At 37.8% G+C, this 21,497-nt stretch overlaps 1 protein-coding gene across 11 annotated transcripts in view; it reads right to left on the bottom strand.

Moving 5' to 3' along the window:
• klc1a (kinesin light chain 1a) overlaps positions 1-21,497 on the bottom strand; it is an 88,950-nt gene that overhangs the window by 33,626 nt on the left and 33,827 nt on the right. For all 11 annotated transcript variants that reach the window (XR_011351188.1, XM_069916503.1, XM_069916502.1 and 8 more), the window contains 9 exons: positions 20,651-20,729; positions 18,117-18,342; positions 13,724-13,811; positions 13,152-13,253; positions 11,410-11,583; positions 5,807-5,906; positions 5,148-5,200; positions 4,456-4,523; positions 1,118-1,226 (listed from right to left, as the gene is read on the bottom strand). Coding sequence is in view for 10 of the 11 variants with exons in the window: in XM_069916503.1 (XP_069772604.1) it covers positions 1,118-1,226; positions 4,456-4,523; positions 5,148-5,200; positions 5,807-5,906; positions 11,410-11,583; positions 13,152-13,253; positions 13,724-13,811; positions 18,117-18,342; positions 20,651-20,729 (999 nt within the window). In the remaining variant the exon portion in view is untranslated. The remainder of the gene's footprint in view (positions 1-1,117; positions 1,227-4,455; positions 4,524-5,147; positions 5,201-5,806; positions 5,907-11,409; positions 11,584-13,151; positions 13,254-13,723; positions 13,812-18,116; positions 18,343-20,650; positions 20,730-21,497) is intronic.

Here is a 21,497-nt window from a genome sequence, read left to right as displayed (position 1 = left end):
CTACAACATTGCACAAAAATACAGGGGAGACATTTAGGGGGTACATTAGCGGGAATTTCGTCACAGAGAAGTATGGAATGAACTGCCATCTGAAGTGGTGAATGCAGGCTCAATTTTAACATTAAAGAAAAACTTGGACAGGTATGTGGATGGGAGAGGTATGGAGGGCTATGGACTGGGTGCAGGTCAGTAGATGGGAGGAGGCAGAAAAATGGTTCAGCACAGACTAGAAGGGCCAAAGGCTCTGTTTTCTGTGCTGTAATGTTCTCCATTTTTGAAGCTCTTTATGCTGTGCATCATTTAAACACCTTTGTATTTATAAAATACCTTTTATGACATTGAGAAATTCAAAATGCTTTATACCCCAAGTACGATTATGTATAAATGTAGGCAGAGGAAGTATGGTGAACTCCAACTAACACCCACGTGATAATGACCAGATAACCAGATTGAGTGATGTTGACTGAGAGATAAATATTGTGCACAGCACAAGGGAAAAGTCCCTACAATTGTTCAAAGTGGTTCAACACGTTTTTGCAAGCAGACAATTGAAAGACTTTGAAATCATTTTAGAAAAAATGAACCACTGACAAGGAAACATCCTTTCACTGCAGAGTTACCTATATTTAGTAAAAATCAAGGTACCCAGGTACCCAGAGAAAAGCTGGAGGAACTCAGCCGGTCTCGCAGTGCCCATAGGAGGTAAAGATATTACTGACGTTTCGGGCTCACATCCACAATTGGAGAATCATGTGTATTTTTGGTTGCCATACCATGGGAGAGATGCGATTTCACTTATGAAGAAACTAGACAGTGTGAATTTGTTTTTCTTGGAGCAGAGGAGGCAGGTATAGGACTACAAAATTGAAGGCATAATTTGACTGGAATCTGCAGGTACATCCACAGCATTTAAACATTTAATGTGTCTTTGAATTGTCAAAACAGGAAAAAGGCTATTACAAGGTGGCTGAAGGCCTGGTTTCTGTCCTGTAGGATTCCACGTCTCTTCCATTCAAATAAAATGATTCCTCTTAAAATGATGCACATAAAATGTAACATCCTACTTTGATCTAAGATTCCCTACAGATTAAGCAATTCTGCAAGGAAAGTAATTTACTTGTTTACGAGATCGAAGAGCTGCTTCCTCTAGTGTTTCAGCTGCTTCAAACTTGCCCTGCCGTTTATACAGAGCCCCAAGATTCTTCAATGTTGTTGTCACTGTCGGACTGTTTAGGAGAAAAAAGGAACAAATTATGATTTTCAAACCAAAGTATTCACAAATGAAATCTCAACTATTTTGCAATTTTGTTACCCTTTATCAATCTTGTACTAAATGAAACAGTTCAAGATGTCTCTCTGATGATGGAAATACCTGTAGTTTTAAATGCTCATTTTAATAAAGTTGACAGGATCATGGAATTGTACAGCATTGAAATATGCCAACTTGTCCATGCCCACCAGTGAGCCCCTTTTCCATATTAGTCCCATCACTCATCGTTGGAATGGTTAGCATAGCAGTAAGCGCAATGCTGTTATAGCACTAACAACAGGTTCAAATCTGGCGTTGTAATGAGTCTGTACATTCAACCCATGTCTACGTGGGTTTCCTTCCACCAAATGCATGGGGGTTATAGGTTAATTGGGAATCATGGATAGACTCAGCTCATGAACCAGAAGGGGCTATTACCATGCTGCATGTCTACATTTAAAATCACTTGATCCATATCATTCAATGTCTAAGCAAGTTAAGTATTAATCTAGACATTTCTTAAAAGCTGCCAGCGATCCAGCTTCAACCACTATCTCAGGCAGTGTATTCCAGGTACTTACCACTTTAAAGAAGGTTCCCTTTTTTCCTTCTGAATCTCTTCCCCATTACCATTATCTATGTTCTCTAATTTTATCTTCCACTGATATCGGTAAATATTTTGTGTAATCTCCCTATTTGCCATCAGAGAGCAATCATCAAGGATCCACACCACCCAACACACACACTGTTCTCACTGCTACCAACAGGAAAGAGGTGTAGGTGCCATAAGATTCGCACCAACAGGTTCAGAAACAGCTGCTACCCCTCCGCCATCAGACTCCTCAACAACAAATGCAATCAGGGACTCATTTAAGGGCTCTTTCTTGTGCACTTTAATGATTTTTTAAAAATTCTCTCTGTATTGCACAGTTGGTTCAATTACATTAACTGTTTACATTTTTTGTTTATTTGTTTACATGTATATGCTGTGTAGTTTTTTTGCACTACCAATAAGTGATATTTCTGCCTCGCCTGCACAAAAAAAAGAATTCTAGAGTTGTATGTGATATCATGTATGTACTCTGACAATAAATCTGAAATCTATAATCACTCAATTTCATCCAACTCATTCATGATCCTCTTTACCTCCTCTGTTCAAGAGTGGAAGGAACAAGCTTCTTCAATCTCTCATAACTGAACTTCATCCTGGTAAATCTCCTCAGCACTATCTCATCCTTTCTATGCCTTGGCATGCAGTACTCCAGCTAAGTGAGGTCTGAGGCAGATTTTATAAAGTTGTAACATAATCTTCCTGCTTCTAGATTCAATGCCTTGACTAATGAAGGCCAGTATTTCATATGTCTTCCTAAACACTTTATCTACCTACATTGCCCTTTCAAGCATCTGTGGACTTGTACTCTGTTCCACAATACTCCCTACTATCTGACCACTCATCATCTAGATGTGCTAACAAAATCCATTATATCACATTAGTCTGGGTTAATCCCCATCTGCATTTTTAAAACCTATTTTACCAAAGCATCAACATATCTGCAGCTTTCCACACTATCATAACTCTGCCAATTTTGTCATCCATAAGAAGACTAATCCTTTAATTTCTAGTCATAGCCAGAAATCTCTTTTTATTCACTCCATTAACTCTAGATTAGCTCAATGATTTCTGTTTGACCACATTTTATTTCTCATACATATGTTGATCATTGGAGACTTTTCCTCAGGCATTCCTCAAACAGATAAACAAGAAAATCTGCAGACGCTATGATTGTAGTTTACACAAAAATAATGGAGAAATTCAGCATGTCATGCACCATTCTTGATGTAGCAAAGATAGATACATAACCAAAGGATACCTTGTTGAAGGGCTCTGGTCCAAAACTTTGGTTATGTATCTTTGTCTTTGCAACATAAGGGCGCTGCGTGACTTGCTGAGTTCCTCCAGCATTTTTGCATAAACAGCTCAAGGTTCAAGGGTGACGTGCTTCCACTCCAGTTCTTGAGTGTTCGATGAGGCCAACGCTGGAATCATAGACCCTTCCACAGGTGAAGCAGAAGATGGTTGATGAGACTGGCGAATAGGTAGTTTGTAATGTGGTCTGCTCCTCCTCTACTTACCTACTCGTTTATGAATTCCTGATGTATGGCTTCGAGATTTACATTACCACTACATACATTTTTGTTACTTTCAGAACTCATGGGTTAGAGTGACATTCCCTGGAATTTTTAGCTTATCTTCAAATCTTTTCTTGTCTGCCTGATAATCAGTCTGTCTGCACAGTGTTTTGGGAGTATCCAATGGAGTAGCAGGAGAAATGTGGTTAGTTGATAAGCACATTGGAGAAAGTGGTGATTAGCACAAATGCTATTACAACACCAACGACCTGGATTTGAGTTTGGTGCTGTCTGTAAGAGTTTGTATTTTCTCCCTGTGACCTGTGTGGGTTTCCTCCCACCCTTCAAAAATGTACAGCATTTGTAGGTTAATTGGTGTATTTGGGTAGCACAGGTTTGTGGGCTGGAAGGGCCTGTTGCCATGCTGATGTCTACATTTTAAATTTACGTTTTAAGTGAAATAAGCAAGTAAATGAGACTGATGGAAATGTTCTAATTGACTAAATGACCTGCTATCGTCATGAGTCAAACTGTACTATAACTAAAATAATCCAAAAAATGGGTTGACATGTTTAAATGTTTCTTCATCATGCATCTGCATTTGTTTGTAATTCAAGCTTTCAAATCACAATTGCTCCATGACAGTCATCACCCTTTCCACTCCATGGTGGAAACTGTCAAGCCTAATGTTAGTTGCAGGTTAGCTGTATTTTTTTAACGTTATCCTAAAATGGATTATGTGTCATCTTAGAAAAGCTTACATTTCATATACTTGAGATATTACTTCATTTAAAAAGTTGCACAAGTTTTTCCTGTTTTTGACATCATTTTAGCTATCAAAATACCATTTTAGTAAAAGTATATTCAAGAGCAGATGTTTATGTATAGCTGTCGCAGTCTGTGAATATTTCATAAGAATGCTCTCATTAGGATCCCAATAAAGACCAGATTGAACTGAAAATGATTGCTGAATTAATTTGGAATATTCAGAACTCCACAGGAGTATAAAGCCCCAAGTCTAAGAAATTTCACTATCATGTTTACAATAGCTTCTTAATAAAGAAGTGAAAACATACCTGTCAACTTTGCATGCCTTGTACCAGCCTCCATACTCGCCAAATGTGGTGCCATCTTTAGGTTTCCCCTAAACAGAGAACAATTATCTGGTTTGTGCAAAATAGGTGGCTAGCTTTTATACGTGATTAATAAAACTTCAGTGTCAATAGTCGCTACGTGGGGGGGGGGAAAGCTTTAAATGGTGTTTAAATGATGCACCACGGAAGGCAAAATTTCTCAAACTTTTATTCCAGAAATTTAAATCCTTCAACAGATCTTACAGAAGATTAACCTCTGATTTCAGTTTCGTTTCTTTTTGTCAAAAATTGTCCAGGATCCGCACACAGCCCCTTAGCATTGCACTGCCTGGGGAATGGTCATCATTGAGACTATTGACCAACTTGCTTGGAAACCCATATCCTTGCGCTGACGAGACCAGGTACAAAACTCTGGATGTCAAGCTGGGTTTAGCAAGATTGAGTTAGATTACTTGAACCACTTTTGACCAATTTGCCCAAGAATATCACTGTGCTCTAAAATAAAAGTTAGGTCATGTACCCATTTTCTATATCAAAGATTGCGTTTATGACAGGAAAAAAATTCCAGATTATTTTATAAATGTGGCAAAATTAAAATCATGCCCAGCATATATCATCAGTTTGAAATATTTTTATATAAACTAGTGAAAACCATGACAAAGTTTTACTTTTACCTTGCACTGTTCCTCTCTTTCTTCAGCGTGCATCCAAATAGGTTTATTTTCATCTTAGAAAAGAAAATTAGTTTTTAAGATAGAAAGAGGAATCACAAATAGTAGTTTTTTTTCATAATTTAATATTTTAATAATTTCACCATTTACAACCATTAGAATTATTTAAAAAGCATGAATATGACTAAGAAAACAGGAAAGGATGTGCAATATAATGCAAAAAAAATCACAATTCAAATGCAGTCGAAGGTAGCATCTTTATTATTTGGTTTTGACCAAAGGTTGGTAATAATGCAACTCGATTGGTTTCTATCCAGAATTATTTGTAAGAAATAATGTTAAATCAACAAATATTGATGGATGTTTTTTAAAAATTACATTTATATTAATTTGCGATATGTATATAACATGCTTTTTGTTATATTAGTAGAACTTGTATGCAGTATTATTGTATTAAACTCAATATATAAAAAATAAAAGGCAGCATATTTTGTTTTATACCTTTTATTCATTACTATTTGCAAGTCTGAAAACCTACTGATTTCACTACTGGCACAAAACAAAGAGGGAAACAGCAAGCAAAGCTCATGCCTAAAATTCTTAACTAAAATTAATAAAATTCTGTTCAATTTAATGAAAATTTTCTAGAAGCATTTACTCACCATCCACACAACCAAATTCTCTTTCATGAGCACGAGTGAGAATCTCTTTATATAATGTTTCAGCTTGCTTGAACTTTCCTTGTTTTAGGAAGCAAGATGCCTTGAAATGGAGAAAATTTGTTATAAGACTGAAATGCAAGATTTAAAAAAAATTAAAGCATACATCTATTGCATTAAGTCACTAAATTGACATCAATTGGCTACACACATTGGCTTTTGCAAGAAGCAAGGGAGACACTGAACAAAGCTAGAAAAAATCTCAAGAAAATTAGTACAAGAAAACAAGCCAGTTAGTTATTCCCTTCTGTAGTTTCAACACCTCTACTGGAGCCTGGAAACTTTTGTAAATTAGGGAGAATGAATTAAGTGGATAAATGCAGCACAGTGATGCACCAGTTAGTGCTAATATTACAAAGTTACAATGACCTCGGTTAAAGCTTGATCATGGGGGTGGTGTGGAGTTTGCACATTTTCTTTGCGATTGTGTGGGTTGTCATTGGCTGCTCTCCTTTCCTTCCACATGCCAGATGGTCTGGTTGGCAAGTTAGCAGACTACTTTAAAATAACCAGATGTGAACAGGTGACAGAAAAACCAGGGGTTGCTTATAGCCATGTGATTGGGAACAGATTACAAGGAAAGAATTAGAGACAATAGGACTGACAGAAATGCTCTGACAGCTGAATTTGGAGTCCACATGCATACATCCGTTGCATTATGCTTGACATTTTTATTCTATTTCACAATTCAATTATGGCTGGTTAAGTATAATGTTCCAATTTACATTATATGCCAATTGTTATTTAGTGCATGTGATAGTACAGATTCTATCACCAATGTGTATATGTACAGATGGTAGTGTAGGATGACTGTGGTTGGCTGAGAGTGTAGCCACATCTACTGGCAGGTCTTAAAGGACTGCTCCTAGCCAGACCAGGTCATTCTGGACTGGTCGACCTACATGTGATATGCTCCAGTCTTTTAGTTAATAAAAGCCTTGGATTGGATCAACAAGTCTTTGGTTCTTTCAATGCGCTCTACAGTACATCTTTGGGTTTTAGAGGTTTTATATTACTGCTTTAGTCAAAGATCCCAGTCAATCATCAAACTAACTGATCTATAGTTAAAAAATCTCGTTCTATCTCATTTCTTGAATGGCGCTGGGGACTTTCTGTGGGCTGCAGAAACCACTGTCACAAAAATCTTTACTCATTACCAACCCTCAAAATACTCACCCACCCAGCTGCATTCTTAAAATCAGCTGCAGGTGTTTTTATTCCCCCAAAATGAGTGATCATCTGCTAAACACAATCAACCATCTTCAAAACTCCCGGGTCATAGATGCTTCAGAAACAGAACTGCTGCAAGACAGAGGCTTTAAAGGGACAGGCCACCACCAAGGTCAAGGTCGGAAACATGGAGTGTGCGCTGGGATTCAAACAAGGCTGAAGAGACCTCCCCTACTGTCCATATTATTGGCAACTGTCCAGTCACTGGAAAGTAAAATCAATGTCTAAAATCAAGGCTACTAAGACAAATCTTAGTTCTTTGCTGCACCGAGACCTGGCTAACAGAGAATACACCAGACACAGCTATCCAACAAGATGGTTTCATCATCCATAGACTGGTTGGAACTCAAAATCTGGAAAAGGGAGAGGAGGTGTGTGCTTTTTCATTAACATTGGGTGGTGCACAGACAATGGAGTTATGACGACCTCCTGCTCTTTTGCTTTCTTGATTAAATGCAGACCCTCCTTCATATGTTAAAATTAATAAATAAAGTTTCAAAAAAAAATGCAGACCCTTCTATCAACTTTAAGAGTTCTTATCTGTGATTCACACCAAAGTTTACCTTTCACGATGCAGATTACAAGCAGGAACTTGAGGAACTGCATGATGTTGTCAGTAAACAAGAGAAAGCCCAGCCCGATGCACTACAAATCTTAGTCAGCAACTTTAACCAGGCCTGTGTCAAGAAAGCCCTTCCTAACTACCACCACCATGTAATCTGCTGTACCAGAGGTCCCAACACACGTGATCACTGCTACACTAAGGAAGGCTTACCATTTTTTCCTGACACTGCACTTTCGCAAGTCTGATCACCTGGCTGTGCTCCTTTTTCCTTCATAAGGAGAGGTTCCGGAGGTCAGGACAACTAAAACGTGGTCGCAGGAGGCTGAGGAACAGTTACATGACTTCCTCGAGTCAGCGGATTGGGTGGTGTTCAAAAACTCTGCTGACAATCTGAATGAGTACACCGAGCCACACTTTATCAAAACAGCTGTGGATAAGTGTGTCCCCACCAAATCATTAGGTGTTTTTCCCAGCCAGAAGCCCTGGATGAACAATGAAATCCGGAATCTGCTGAGAGCCAGATCGCAGACATTTACGTCTGGAGATCCAGATCTGTACTGCAGGAGCAGGTATGACCAGCGGAAAGCTATCTCCTGGACAAAGTGGAGATTCTGGATGAAAATGGAAACAACAAGGGACACCCGACAGTTGTGGCAGGGCCGAAATTCCATAACCTGTTACAAAACCAAATCTTCTCTCCCAGAGGAACTCAACTCATTTTACAGCCAATTTGACAAAAATAACAGCAAAGAACCACCCCTCAACACCTCCATGTTCCATCCTGTCCATATCTTAGGATGACGTGCATGCTGCCTTCAGGAGAGTGAATCCAAGGAAAGCATCCAGCCCGGATGAAGTACCTGACAGAGTATTAAAAATATGTGCTGACCTACGGATATCTTCAATATCTCACTCCAGCAGGGCATGGTACCATGTTTCAAACAGGCATCAATCATACTGGTGCCCAAGAAGATTACAGTAACCTGCCTTAATGACCATCAACCAGTAGCACTTAAATCAACAGTGATGAAGTATTTAGAAAGGCTGGTGATGAAGCAGATCAGCTCCTGTCTGAGCAGTGACATGATCCATTCCGGATCTACGGAGAATGCCATCTCACTGGCTCTGCATAAAGACATGGAACACCTGGACAACAAAGATGCATACATCAGGATGCTCTTTATTGACTACTGTTCGGCATTTAGCACCATCATCCCCGCAAAACTGATCAACAATCTCCAAGACCTGGGAGTTAACACCCTATTGTGTAATTGGATCATGGATTTCTTCACCTCCAGACCACAATCAGTGAAGATTGGTAAGAATACCTCAACAATCTCCATCAATACCAGAGCACTATAGGGCTGTGTACTTAGCCCCCTGCTCTACTCACTTTACACCTATGACTGTGGGGCTTGGTACAACAATAACATACCTACAAATTTCCCGATGATACCACAGTAGTGGGCTGTATAGAGGAAGGGGATGAGTTAGCATATAGATGGAGATTGAAACCTTGGCTGAATGGTGCACCAACATTAACCTTACACTCAATGTCACCAAAACTAAGGAGCTGATTGTTGACTTCAGGAAAGGAAAGCCAGAGGTATACAATCCGGTGATCATTGGGGAGATCATGGATGGAGAGGGTAAGCAAATTTAAGTTCTTGGGAGTCACCATCTCGGAGAATCTTTCCTGGACCCAACACCCCAATGGCAACATGAAGAAAGCACGTTAGCACCTCTTACTTCAGGAGTTTGTGGAGGTTTGGAATGACACCGGAAACCCTGGAAAATTTCTACAGAGGTGTATGGAAAGTGTGCTGACTGGCTGCATCATGGTCTGGTATGGAAACACCAATACCTCTGAGTGTAAAGCCCTCCAAAAGGTAGTGGACACAACCCAGGATATCACAAGCAAAGCAGTCCCCACTATTGAGAATATATACTGGGAACTCTACCAGCGGAGTGCAGCAGCAATCATCAAAGACCCACATCACCCAGCATACGCTCTATTCTCACTGCTGCCATCAGGAAAGAGGTATAGGTGCCACAAGACTCACACCATCAGGTTCAGCTGCTACCCCTCCACCATCAGACTTCTCAACAACAAACTCAATCAGAGACTCATTTAACGACTCTTACTTGTGCACTTTATTGATTTCTTTTTGTTCTTTCTGTATTGCAGTTTGTTTGCATTTGTTATCTGTTTACAGTTTTTTTTAAAAAACATGTTTATACTGTGTACAGTTTATTGTTTGCACTACCAATTAGTGGCAATACTGCCAGGAAAAAGGAATCTTGGTTGTCAGTGATGTCATGTATGTACTCTGACAATAAATCTGAATCCACAAAAATAGCATTAGCCTGCAACTTGCAGACTTTGTGAACATGGAGATGATAAGCATGCTGACAGATAAATTCTCAAATATAAATCCATGTTCCAAACAGAATTCCAGAGGAACACAAATTTTCTGGAAATCTCCCAAATTTACCCTTGTATGTCTGTTTAGGGATCCTCATTTGAATTGAATTATATTATGTGGAAAAGAACAAGCCATTAAAAAAAATGTTTGCTATAATGTTCTCAACTATTTATGCATGATTTAATTTGAAACACAATTTTTAAATAATTTAAATTTTATTTTTGTTAAATTTGATTTGAAGTATTTCAATGCTTTCAAAAATCAGACATTCACAGACTTTGAAAATAAAAGCTTGACAACACTGATACATGTGCTGAATCTATTAAAAAATTAAAACTATTCACCATAACCCAAATGTACTTCTTTTTCAAAAACCTATAACTTCTTTTGTTCTGGTGGCTCAATCCATATACTTTTAATCTCCTTACAAAATAAATTTCTTTTAATGTCTCCATTTTATCTTTGGTGGTGATCTTTTAATAATGCGATCCTCGAGCAACTGCAGATGTTGGAATCTGGAGCAATAAACAATCTGCTGGAGAAATTCAGCAAGTTGAGGAGGATCAGAAGGAGAAAAAGAATGGTTGATGTTTTGAGCAGGTATCCTTCATTAAGTCTTGATAAAGAGTTCTGGCCTGAAATATTAACTGTTCTTTTGCTCCTTCTGATGCTGCTCAACCAATGAGGTCCTCCAGCAGACTGTTTTTAATTGTCAATTGAGCAAGTCGTGAAAATGTTTTTCATCAGTTCATCTCAAAGATTGTCCATTGTAATGAACATTATTTTGGACCTTCCCACATTTTTTGCTTTAATTACTTCAGTTTTTCCTCACTGAACTATTGATTACTGCTATTCATATAATTCCAGTGAACCTCTTTATATTCTCGCCTTCAGCAAGTGGTAAGATAACTGCTCATCTAACTTAGCATTCTCCATTTGTAGGATTGTGTGTTTATGTGTTACAGTATCTCTAAGTTAAGACCATAACCACAATTTGAATATAATTAATTGATTGCAAAATATCAGGTTGTAAAAGCATTAATATAAATCCAAGTTCTAGAGAGAGGACATATGCAATGAGGAGAGAGTTGGCCACGTGGGTGGAGCTCATGGGGAAAATAGAAATCAAGAGCCATAACAGGCGGATGAGATGGAATATTACAGATTAGGAGTAAAATTGAATGAATACTTTAAAACCAAATTCACAGAATTGGAAACAAAGCCTTGACTTCAGTTGATCAATAATAAAAACATGACAACACATCAGCGGCATAAGTCATCTTCACTTTTATATGGAACAGTTTATTATGATCATGCAGTCTTACCAAATTATTTTTTGTCTTTGCCACATTTGGATCATCAGGCCCAAGTTTGGTTTGATAAATCTCCAATGCTCGCTCATAGTAATACTCTACTTCTTCATACTTTCCTTGGTTCTGGCACAATAATGCCAAATTATTTAACTGCTTGGCCACATCAGGATGATCTCTGCCCAGCACCTGAAGCAAAGAAACAATACATTGAAATTCCTACACTATTTTTGAAACATTCACCAATAATATTTCTCAATGTAAGGGATTATGGAGCAGATGCTCAGAAAACCATAACTACATTCACAAGTTAGAAACTCTGTGAAAATCTCAAAATTAAATTGTTGTAATAAAAAGCAAACAATGGGTCAGATTTAAATAGCAATGCAATGAATATTTCCACATTCAAACTGAGCAGATAATAATGTCACTTAATTTGCTAATAAGGCTGGTTGTGTTTGAGGAATCCTTTCACAGAGGTTGAATGTGAACTCAACACCTCTTCATATCTCTCTCTCTAAATCGGGACACTACCAATGAATATTAGATGAATTTATCTGGAGATCTTTCCTTCAAATCCTTCTAACTTTTTGTTCATTAGTTACACATTGCCAACTTCTATTTTTGTCTTCAGATTCCCTACCATTAACTCTATTGTTCAACCACAAAACTCTTCTTCCATTCTTGATTCTACTTTTCCTACATCAATGAAACTTCTCGTGCCTCCTTCATCCTACAATCACCTCAATTGGGGCTAGCCCTATCTTTGAAATGGAGATAAACAAATCAAGCAAGAGTCAGAGATTAATCATTTCAAAGCAAGAACATGATACAATAATATCATCAATATAGCAGGAAAAGGAATAAGGGAAGGAACCCATTGACGACTTAAATATAATGTTCCTTGTCCCCACACAGAGATGGACATACCTTAAGTGATATGGATACCCATAGCAACATCCAAAGAAGGTAAATGGAGTTTATAACGAAGGAATCCAGTTAGGTAGAGGGAGAAGATGAAACAAAAAAACTGGAAATACTGGGATCTTCACCAAACAAAGAGCTGTTGGAGGAACTCAGTGGGTCATGCAGCATCCATGGATTAAAAATAGTCAGTCAACACTTAGGGTGGAGTCCCTTTGTCATGACTAAAGTAGGAAGGGGGAGAGAAGTTGAGGAGGGGAAAAGAGGTGATAAAGTATTGGACAGAAGATGGGAGGTGGACAGAAAGGGAAAAGGAAAGACAAATGGGAAGGTGGCAAGTTAGAGATAAAAGTAAGAACAGGAGCAGGTAAAGGGATGGAAACAGTGGAACCATGTAGAGGCAGTGGTTAGCCAAAAATCAGAAAAATAGATGTTCATGTCATTTGGTTTAAGGCTATCCAGAAAAAATATGACATAATGTTTCTCGTGTATGTTTGGCTTCTCTCCGGCAATGGTTGAGGTGGAAGACAGGCTGATCTGCATGGGAATTGAAATAAATGAATGAGGGCTTAGGTTTAGGCCAAGTAGACCGGAGGGGTTCAGAAGATGGTGGCAGGGAGAATCTGTTGAATCTATGGAGCAAGGCTAGGAACAAAGGGGAAGGTAATGGAGACTAGACTAGAAAATGAGATGGCTCGTGGCATCAAAAGAAGTTTGCATGCTGACTCCATTTTTTCAATATTGATACACTGCTCAAAGAATCATCCACCGCACTATAAATCTCGTTGGAAGGGTGAATCCAAACACCACAACTGTTTCTTCTGGTTACCAACCTTTTCGCGGATCTCCAGTGCTCTTTTACACATGGGCTCAGCCTCTTTATATTTTCCCCTTTTTCCATGAAGTACTGCAAGATTATTTAATGTAGCTGCAACCTGCAAAAAATTTGATTAGAAATTTATGACAATTGTTACAAATAGGCAGCCATTATTTTTATTGCACAATGCATTCAAAGAAAAAAAAAATCAACGTTAGAAATATCAAACAAGATAAAAAGAGTACATTTTATATTTGTGTTTTGCAAATATCAAATATTGAGATAGAAAATATTAACAACTGGGAAAAAAAAATCACGTGGGATCTCTGAAATACAGTACTTGCAGGTAAATGTGGTTTTTTTTTTTAAAAAGATCATTCAAATTTTCAAGGGTGTACACAATGATTTTTATGACTGATTCAATAGATGTATTCACAATTTAACCTCCCTACCTGGTCATCATTTAGGAATGGTAGATGTTAATCTCACCCTGTTGATTTAACATCAAGAATTATTTAAACTTTATTCTAGATTCCCATAAAAATAATGTGTGCAACGACAGGATTAATATGAAAGAATAATACAAACCGCAGGATGGTCTTTACCCAAAGTCTTCTCCCGAATAGCCAATGCATCATGTAACAGATTTGCTGCCTCTTTGTATTTGTTCTGGTCCCTACGCAGGAGTTCAAAATCAAACAAGGAGATACTGTAATACCAAATTTTACATAATCTTACCATTTCAAGTATTCAAAAGCATTCATTTGCAGATGAAAAGAGCCATATACAGATATTCAGCACACAACACTCCCTTCGGCCCTCCATATCTATGCCAACCATCAAGTATCTATCTGCACTTACCCACACTGTCCATTGCTTACTGTTCTTTGCTGAATCAAATTCTCTGCTATATAAAGTACACTGTTCGACCTGCTGAGTTTCTACAGCATTGTGTTTTTACTATTGGGTTTAGGAGTTGGGATGTTATAATGAAGTTGTACAAGACATTGGTGCGGACATATTTGGAATATTGTATACAATTTTGGTCATCTGAATCCAGGAAGGATAGCAATAAAAGTGATAGAGGCAGAGGAGATTTACAAAGATGCTGCCAGGACTTGGAGAACTGAGTTACAGGGGAATGTTAAACAGGTTTGGACTATTTCCTAGAATGCAGGAATATGAGGGGAGATTTGATAGAGAAATTATAATGGATATAGACAGTAAATGCAAGCAGGTTTTTTTTTTACCCCACTGAGGTTAGGTGAGCTACAAACCAGAGGACATGAGTTAAAGATGAAAGGAGAAAAGTTTAAAAGGAACATTCGGGAAACTTCTTCAAGCAGAGAGTGGTGGGAGAGTAAAATATGCTGCCAGCTGAATTGGTAAATGCAGGTTCAATTTTAAAATTTAAGAAAAATATGGACAAGTAATGTACAGGAGGGATAGCGTCCTGGTGCAGGTCAGTGGGACTAAGCAGAAAAATAGTTCAGCACAGACAAGAAAGGTCAAATGGCCTGCTTCTGTGCTGTAGTGTTCTATATATGGCATAGTTAGCGCAAGGCTGTTACAGCGCCAGGATTTGAATCCAGCGCTGTCTGTAAGGAGTTGTACATTCTCCCCATGTTTGCATGGGTTTCCTCACACCCTTTAAAAAATGTACCTTGGGTGTAGGTCAATTGGGTGTAACTGCGGGCTGAAAGGGCCTGTTACTGTGCTGTATGTTGAAATTTAAAATGGAAAATTAAAAATAAGCAGCAATCTATGGATTTGGAGCCCAAGATCCCCCAGTTCCTCCATACTGCTAAGAATCCTGCCATTAACCACATACTCTATTTTCAAGTTCAATCTTCCATTTCTGTCACTTCACACTTTACTGGTTTGAACTCCATCTGCCACTTCTCCACCCAATTCTGAATCCAGTCTGCATCCTGTTGTAACCTGCGATAACATTCTACGTGACCCACAACATTCCCAACCTCCATGTCATTTGCAAACTTACTAACCTACCTCTCCATTTCCTCACCCAAGCCATTATTAAAATAACAAAGAGCAGGGATCAGAGAATAGATCTCTGTGGTCACCGACTCTGGGCAGAATATGCTTCTTCTACTACCACCCTCTGCTTCTGTGGGCAAGCCATGCTGCATTGTTTCTCTAGATCCCATGCCTTATGACTAAGGATGAGCCTACTGTGGGGAAGGGGAACCTTGTCAAATGCCTTACTAAAATCCACATACATCATATCCACTGCTCTACCTTCAATGTGTTTTGTCACCTCCTCAAAAAATTCAATTAGGGTCAGGAAGCGTGACTTACCTCTAACAAAGCCATGCTGACTATCCCTGAGATCAATGGTTCTCTAAATGCAGCCCCTAAGAATCCTCTCCAATAGTTTGCCTACAACTGACATAAGACTCATTGGTCTATAATTCCCAGGATTATCCCCATTACCTTTTTTTTTAAAAAACAAGGGAATGTCATTTGACATCCTTCAATCATTTCTGCGGTCAAGGACACAAAGATCGTCATTGACACCCCAGCAATCGCTTTCTGTAGTAACCTGGGATATATCCCGTTTGGGCCAGGGAACTCAATAATTCTTTTTTCAGAAGCTTGGAGATGACCCCTTTTTTCCACAATGACATGCCTGTTCTACACTGATAAAATACTCTTAAGGACCTCCCCTTTATCCCTAAGCTGTCCCTAGTCATCCTCCATTCTTCACATACATGTAGAACACCTTGTGATTTTCCTTAATCCTACTTGCTAAGGCCTTCTCATGTCCCCTTCTAGCATTCCTTAGTCCCTTCCTGATTACCTGATAATTCTCAAGAGCCCCGTCTGATTTTTGCTTCCTAAACTTTATGCTAACTTATTCTTCTTGACTAAATGTTCTACCTCTCTTGTCAACCATGGTTCCTTTATCTTACAATCCTTTCCCTGTTTCAGTAGGACAAACCTAGCCAGAACCCCATGCAAGTGGTCACTAAATAACCTCCACATTTTTTTTTAAACCTCTCTCTCCATTCCTTTTGACATCGAAACACAGGAATATCAAGCTGCCAATCCTGCCCTTGTGGCAGTCAAGTATCTATAATGTTCACACATCATGATTCCATTTACTGAACCTGCTCATCGCCCATATTCCTAATACTTCTTGTATTTAAAATAATCATAATTTCAAACCATCCAAATCACGTCCATTGCCTGTCCTTCCCACAGTCTCATTGAATATTTTATCTACCCTGCCACCAATTGCTCCATCATCTGACCCAAGAGTCTGCTTCCTATCTCTCTAATAACCTAGTTTATACTTTCGCTAACACACAATTTAAAAAAAAACTAGGCCTTGACTATCTTGTTTGACTTTGTAACTACCTGCTCTTGACTTGCCATCTAAATATTTACAAAGTTTTTGCAAAGTCCCTTTAAAATTATATCAGTCTATATCACATCTGAATACTAATTTAATACACTGTGTTCTGCCATTTTACAAATCTGTATATTCTTCTGCAATTGCTTCTAAATTATTTTAATTAAACTTTGAAATTATGCTGTGTCCTATTATCTGGGATAAAAATCTTTCAAAAGAGTAGAGATCCCAGCTGTTGGGTCTGAAGGGAACTCTGCCCTCTAGCCTGAAAAACAACTATTTCAATCCATGTAGCCAATGTTCCATTAAGCCCATAAGATTTATCGATGTTAATAAGTTTTAAAGTTAATATACATAACAACTTTGATATCAATGAATAGGGTAAATCAGGACATAGAACATAATGAAACATATTAAATAAATCCCTGTTCATTGTCATTCACTGCTGAATGACAGCCCAAACACACCTCTCTGTATGCATTCCTCTGGTTTCACTTTTGTAGCTTTGATGCAAGTCTTAAATCTTATAAGGTGAAGCAAGCCATGAGAGATGTCCATTTTAAACTTTTGATCCTACAACCCCATTTTGGAGGGCCTTTAAATTGTGAAAAAATAATAAATTTGCTTTAAAATATCAAACCATTAAAAATAAAGTAAAATGCAAAAAAAAGTTAACTTGCACTTAGTTTTTTTTAAATCAAGGTCACCCATCCCATTCGAATAAAGGGGTTGAAATTCAAAAGCCATGGGGATAGATGCAAAGTGTACCCAGCCATGATCAATATATTTGTGCATAATATGATGGCAAATTCAGCAGTAGATGCTCTGGCACAGTAAATAACACACAGTAAATGATAAATTGATTTGCAAGGACATCACTGATAATTCCTGAAGCAAGTACATTTTAGCCCAAAATATTCTATACCAGATGCTAATCAATGTTATTCTTCAAGATTTAACAACTTAAGATTTATCTACTTCTGAAAAGATGACAAACCTACATTTACCCATTTGGTCTTTCTCCCACCCCATCATTCTTGAGTGTATTGCAACCTGTGGAATCAAATATTAATTCATCACATTGTGATTAATTCCCAAATGCTCTCTCGATAAACCAAGAACCTTGTGTCATAAAGCAAATGTCTGGTATTGCCACTACATCTTAACACCACACAGGTATCTGCACTTCACCAATCTTATTTACTTCCCTAATGGAACAAGCAGTCTAAACACCATATTTAGTTTCACATTTCCCTCCATCCATTCAGATGCCTCCCCGTGGCAAATTTCACTTTATTCTCTCCTCTAGTAATCTCCAAACTTGCAGTATTCCTGATGTCTCCCAATGATTATTTTGTATAGACATTTATAGACACCCCACTTACTATTTTTAAAAAAGGGATAAACCTCTTAAATTAGCATTTCTGAACTGCAGTGAGAAATATTTCCTTTTCAGATGTACTTCATTCTTGTTCGCAAGATGGAGTAACTCAAACATTTCTGCTTCAGTTACTTAACTGTCTGCTTATGAATTCATTCTCAGTAAAATCAATAAGAACATTCAAACATTTATATTTTTGATAAATTAAAATAAATCATACTAACCTGTACACTAAAGCAAGAATGTTTAGCATCGTAGCAACATCAGGATGATCATGCCCTGATGTTTTCTCCAAATCTTCAAGAGCTTGTTTACAAAGAGGTACCGCTACTTCATATCTGCCTTGGGATGCATACTGTATGACCAAGTTATGTAGTGTCCTTAGTCTGGCTGGGATTTCATAGCCACCCTGCTGTGCTGCAGCAGCTGCACTGCTATGTTGTTGTTGAACTGTAAATAGGTAGAATGTGATCTGAATTAATTGCATTAAAGCACAGATACAATACTAGAAATAAATCTATGTGGATACTGCAGTCCTAGAAAGATTATTTATACCCTAAAATATTGCACTAGAGTATTTCTTTCCTCCAAAAAGCTGGTTTAGCAAAATGTTCAAACTAGTTTCATTTTTAAGATTTCAAAGTCATGCATTTTATTGAAACATAAAGCAATCTAAAATAGCTTTTCTTTCACGATTACCAAAATATATTTGAACAATCAAGTATTTCAAGTAAAGAAATTATCTTAAATATCTCTTCATGGCTTTCTTCTTCACATGTGTACAACACGATTTCACATGAAGAGAATTGGTGGGAATATTTTACTTCAATTTTAACTGATCATATTTAAGTTATAATTTGTCTGTCTTATACAACTACCAACAAAAAAAAACTTGGCTTTAAATAATCTCTGAGATACACAAAAACTATAGATGCTGGAATCTCGAGCAAAGAAAGAACTGATGGAGGATCTCAGTAGGTCAGATTGTATCCAAGGGTAGAAATGGTGAGTCAACGTTTTGTGTTTGGACCCTTTATAAAGACTAAAGAGAAAAGGGGAAGATGTATATGAGGGAAAGAAGCTAGGAGTGGGGCTATGAGGTGATAAGCTAATAGGATGGAAGATGTGAGAGGTGAAGAGACAACTAGGAAGCGGGGTTGGGGAAAAGAAAAGTTAGAGAAAAAAAGGTTAAAAAAAATACAGAAGTAGTTAGAAGAGAGAGAATCCAAGTACTAGACTGGGGTGGAAATTACCTCAAGTTGTAAAAATGAATGCAGCCCATGAAGAATATAATGTGCTTATCAAGTTTCCCTTTGGCCTCATCCTGACAATGGATGAGGTTAAGGACCAATATAAAATTATAGAAATGAATAGGGGAGTTGAAATGGTTGACGAGAGGAAGCTCAAACACAAACCTACAGACCACAGTCACCCTATCTGCATTTGATTGCACCAATGTAGAGCACATCAAATGCAGAGAGTTTGGATGATGTGCGTGTAAAGCTCTGCCTCACCTGGAAGGTCTATTTGTAGACCTGGATGGAGTTGAGGTAGCAGTGGGGGAAAATATAGGGATAAGTTTTACATTTTATACAATTGGAGACATTCCTGCGAAAACTGGATGGGGTGGAGAGGGGTAGATATGGCTTTGTATTGTAATTGGCAGAAGCATTGTGGGAAAGTCAAGGTCAAGAAGGAACAAATTCAAAATTGAAGGGTGCCCACTTAGAACAGAGATGCGGAGGAATTTCTTTAGCCAGAGGGTGGTAAATCTGTGTAATTTGTTCCCACAAACAATTGTGGAGGCCATGTCATTAAGTGTATTTAAGGAAAACGTTGATATGTTCTTGATTAATCAGGGCATCAAAGATTATGGTAAGAAGGTTGGGCAGTGGGGCTGAGTGGGAAAATGGATTAGCTCATGATTAAATAGTGGGGCAGTCTCAATGGCCTGAATTGCCTATTTCAGCCCCTCTGTCTTATGGATTTAAGGTCTTCACCAGAAACATCAACATATACCTTTTGGCTCCACAGATGCTACTTGACCCACTTTAATGCTCCACAGATGCTGCTTGACCCACATTAATTTTTAATGCATCTGAATATTATATCCTTTTGTGAGTTTCTCAAATGTTAGGATCAGTGAACAGAGTACTGATTAAAAGCATATGAAATAGAAGCACCATCAGGCCTGTGGTTCTTTGATCCTGATCTGCCATCTGTAAGACCATCTAATGAACAAACCTCAAGAACTCGTGGCATTCAGAATTCTAGGATTTGCTATACTCTGTGGGCAGAAATTTCGATACAAAATTCGCTATTATTTTGTTGCTTATCATTGAACTAATTTATAGATTGAATATCCATACAGGTTGAACATACAACTGATGAAACATTGACCCAATACAGATTTCAAGATAAATGGAATTTCCCCAAACTTCAATGCTAATTCTGGCATTTATCACTTCAATGTATCCAACAGATAATAATGGAGTAACTCAAAACAATCTATAGTTTTCTTAATACATTCATCACAGAAGATTGTCGCAAATATAGAGTACCTTATTCCCAAGCTACAAGTGGAAAAGAAATGTAAATTTTTGCTTGAGATAATTAAATAAAAAAAAATACGTACCTGTTCTAAAAATACAAAGTATTAAAGTTGCATTACTTACTTAATATAATGTAATTAGAAGTAGCTAAATTATAAAAGAAACATTTAAAATCATGGCAATGCTAGATCATTTTGAACACTTACTTCCCTGCCCTGATTCATCATCTTCATTTGGGAAAAGATCATCCAGAGGTTCTTTGGATGAATCTGTGTCCTTGTCATCCTGTGCAATAAACAAAATAAATCCACATTAAATTGAAGACAAACAACTAAAATGTTTAATGCATCTGAATATTATATGCTTTTAGCAATTTCTCAAATGTTAGGCTCAGATATCAGAGTACGGATTAAAAGCATATGGCTCTTTGAGTTGATCTGCAATCTGCAAGACCATCTAATGAACAAGCCTCAAGAACTCAATGGGTTACAGAATTCCAAGATATGCTATATTCTGTGGGAAGAAATTTCTATATATCTCAATTTTAAAGGACTAGCCTCTCATCTTGAAACTATGTCCACTTTGCTTAAAGCTCTCCATTACTGAAAAACATCTCTACATCTATCCTAGTATGCCCCTTAGGATCTTGTATTCTTTAGTAAGACAATCCCTATTATTCCAAACTTCAATAAATATAGACCCAGCCCATTTAGCCTCCCTTGATGGGAATTAACCGGATGAATCCCCGCTGGACTGCCTCCAATGCTGCAATATTCTTTTTTAGGTCAGGGGAACAAAATTGTTTCCAGTACTTAAGGGGCAGCCTCATCAACATCGACTACAATATCCAAAAATAAACAACCAATAGTGATGAAATTGTTAGGGACCCTTCAGGTCCTCATCTATATTTTGGGTCTAGGGCCCCTAGCTGAAATCTTGAAACTTTCCTCCAGGAAAATGCACGTCAAAGAAAATTCTTCTGTTTTTAGGTGTGTTGAAGGAATTTATTGCTATCTTTGCAGCATGTTTAAGGATATATACATTATTATCTTA

The sequence above is a fragment of the Narcine bancroftii genome, chromosome 2 (assembly GCF_036971445.1).
Source record: "Narcine bancroftii isolate sNarBan1 chromosome 2, sNarBan1.hap1, whole genome shotgun sequence".
In the NCBI taxonomy this organism is placed as follows: Eukaryota; Metazoa; Chordata; class Chondrichthyes; order Torpediniformes; family Narcinidae; genus Narcine; species Narcine bancroftii.
This window is presented reverse-complemented; position numbering and strand designations above follow the sequence as displayed.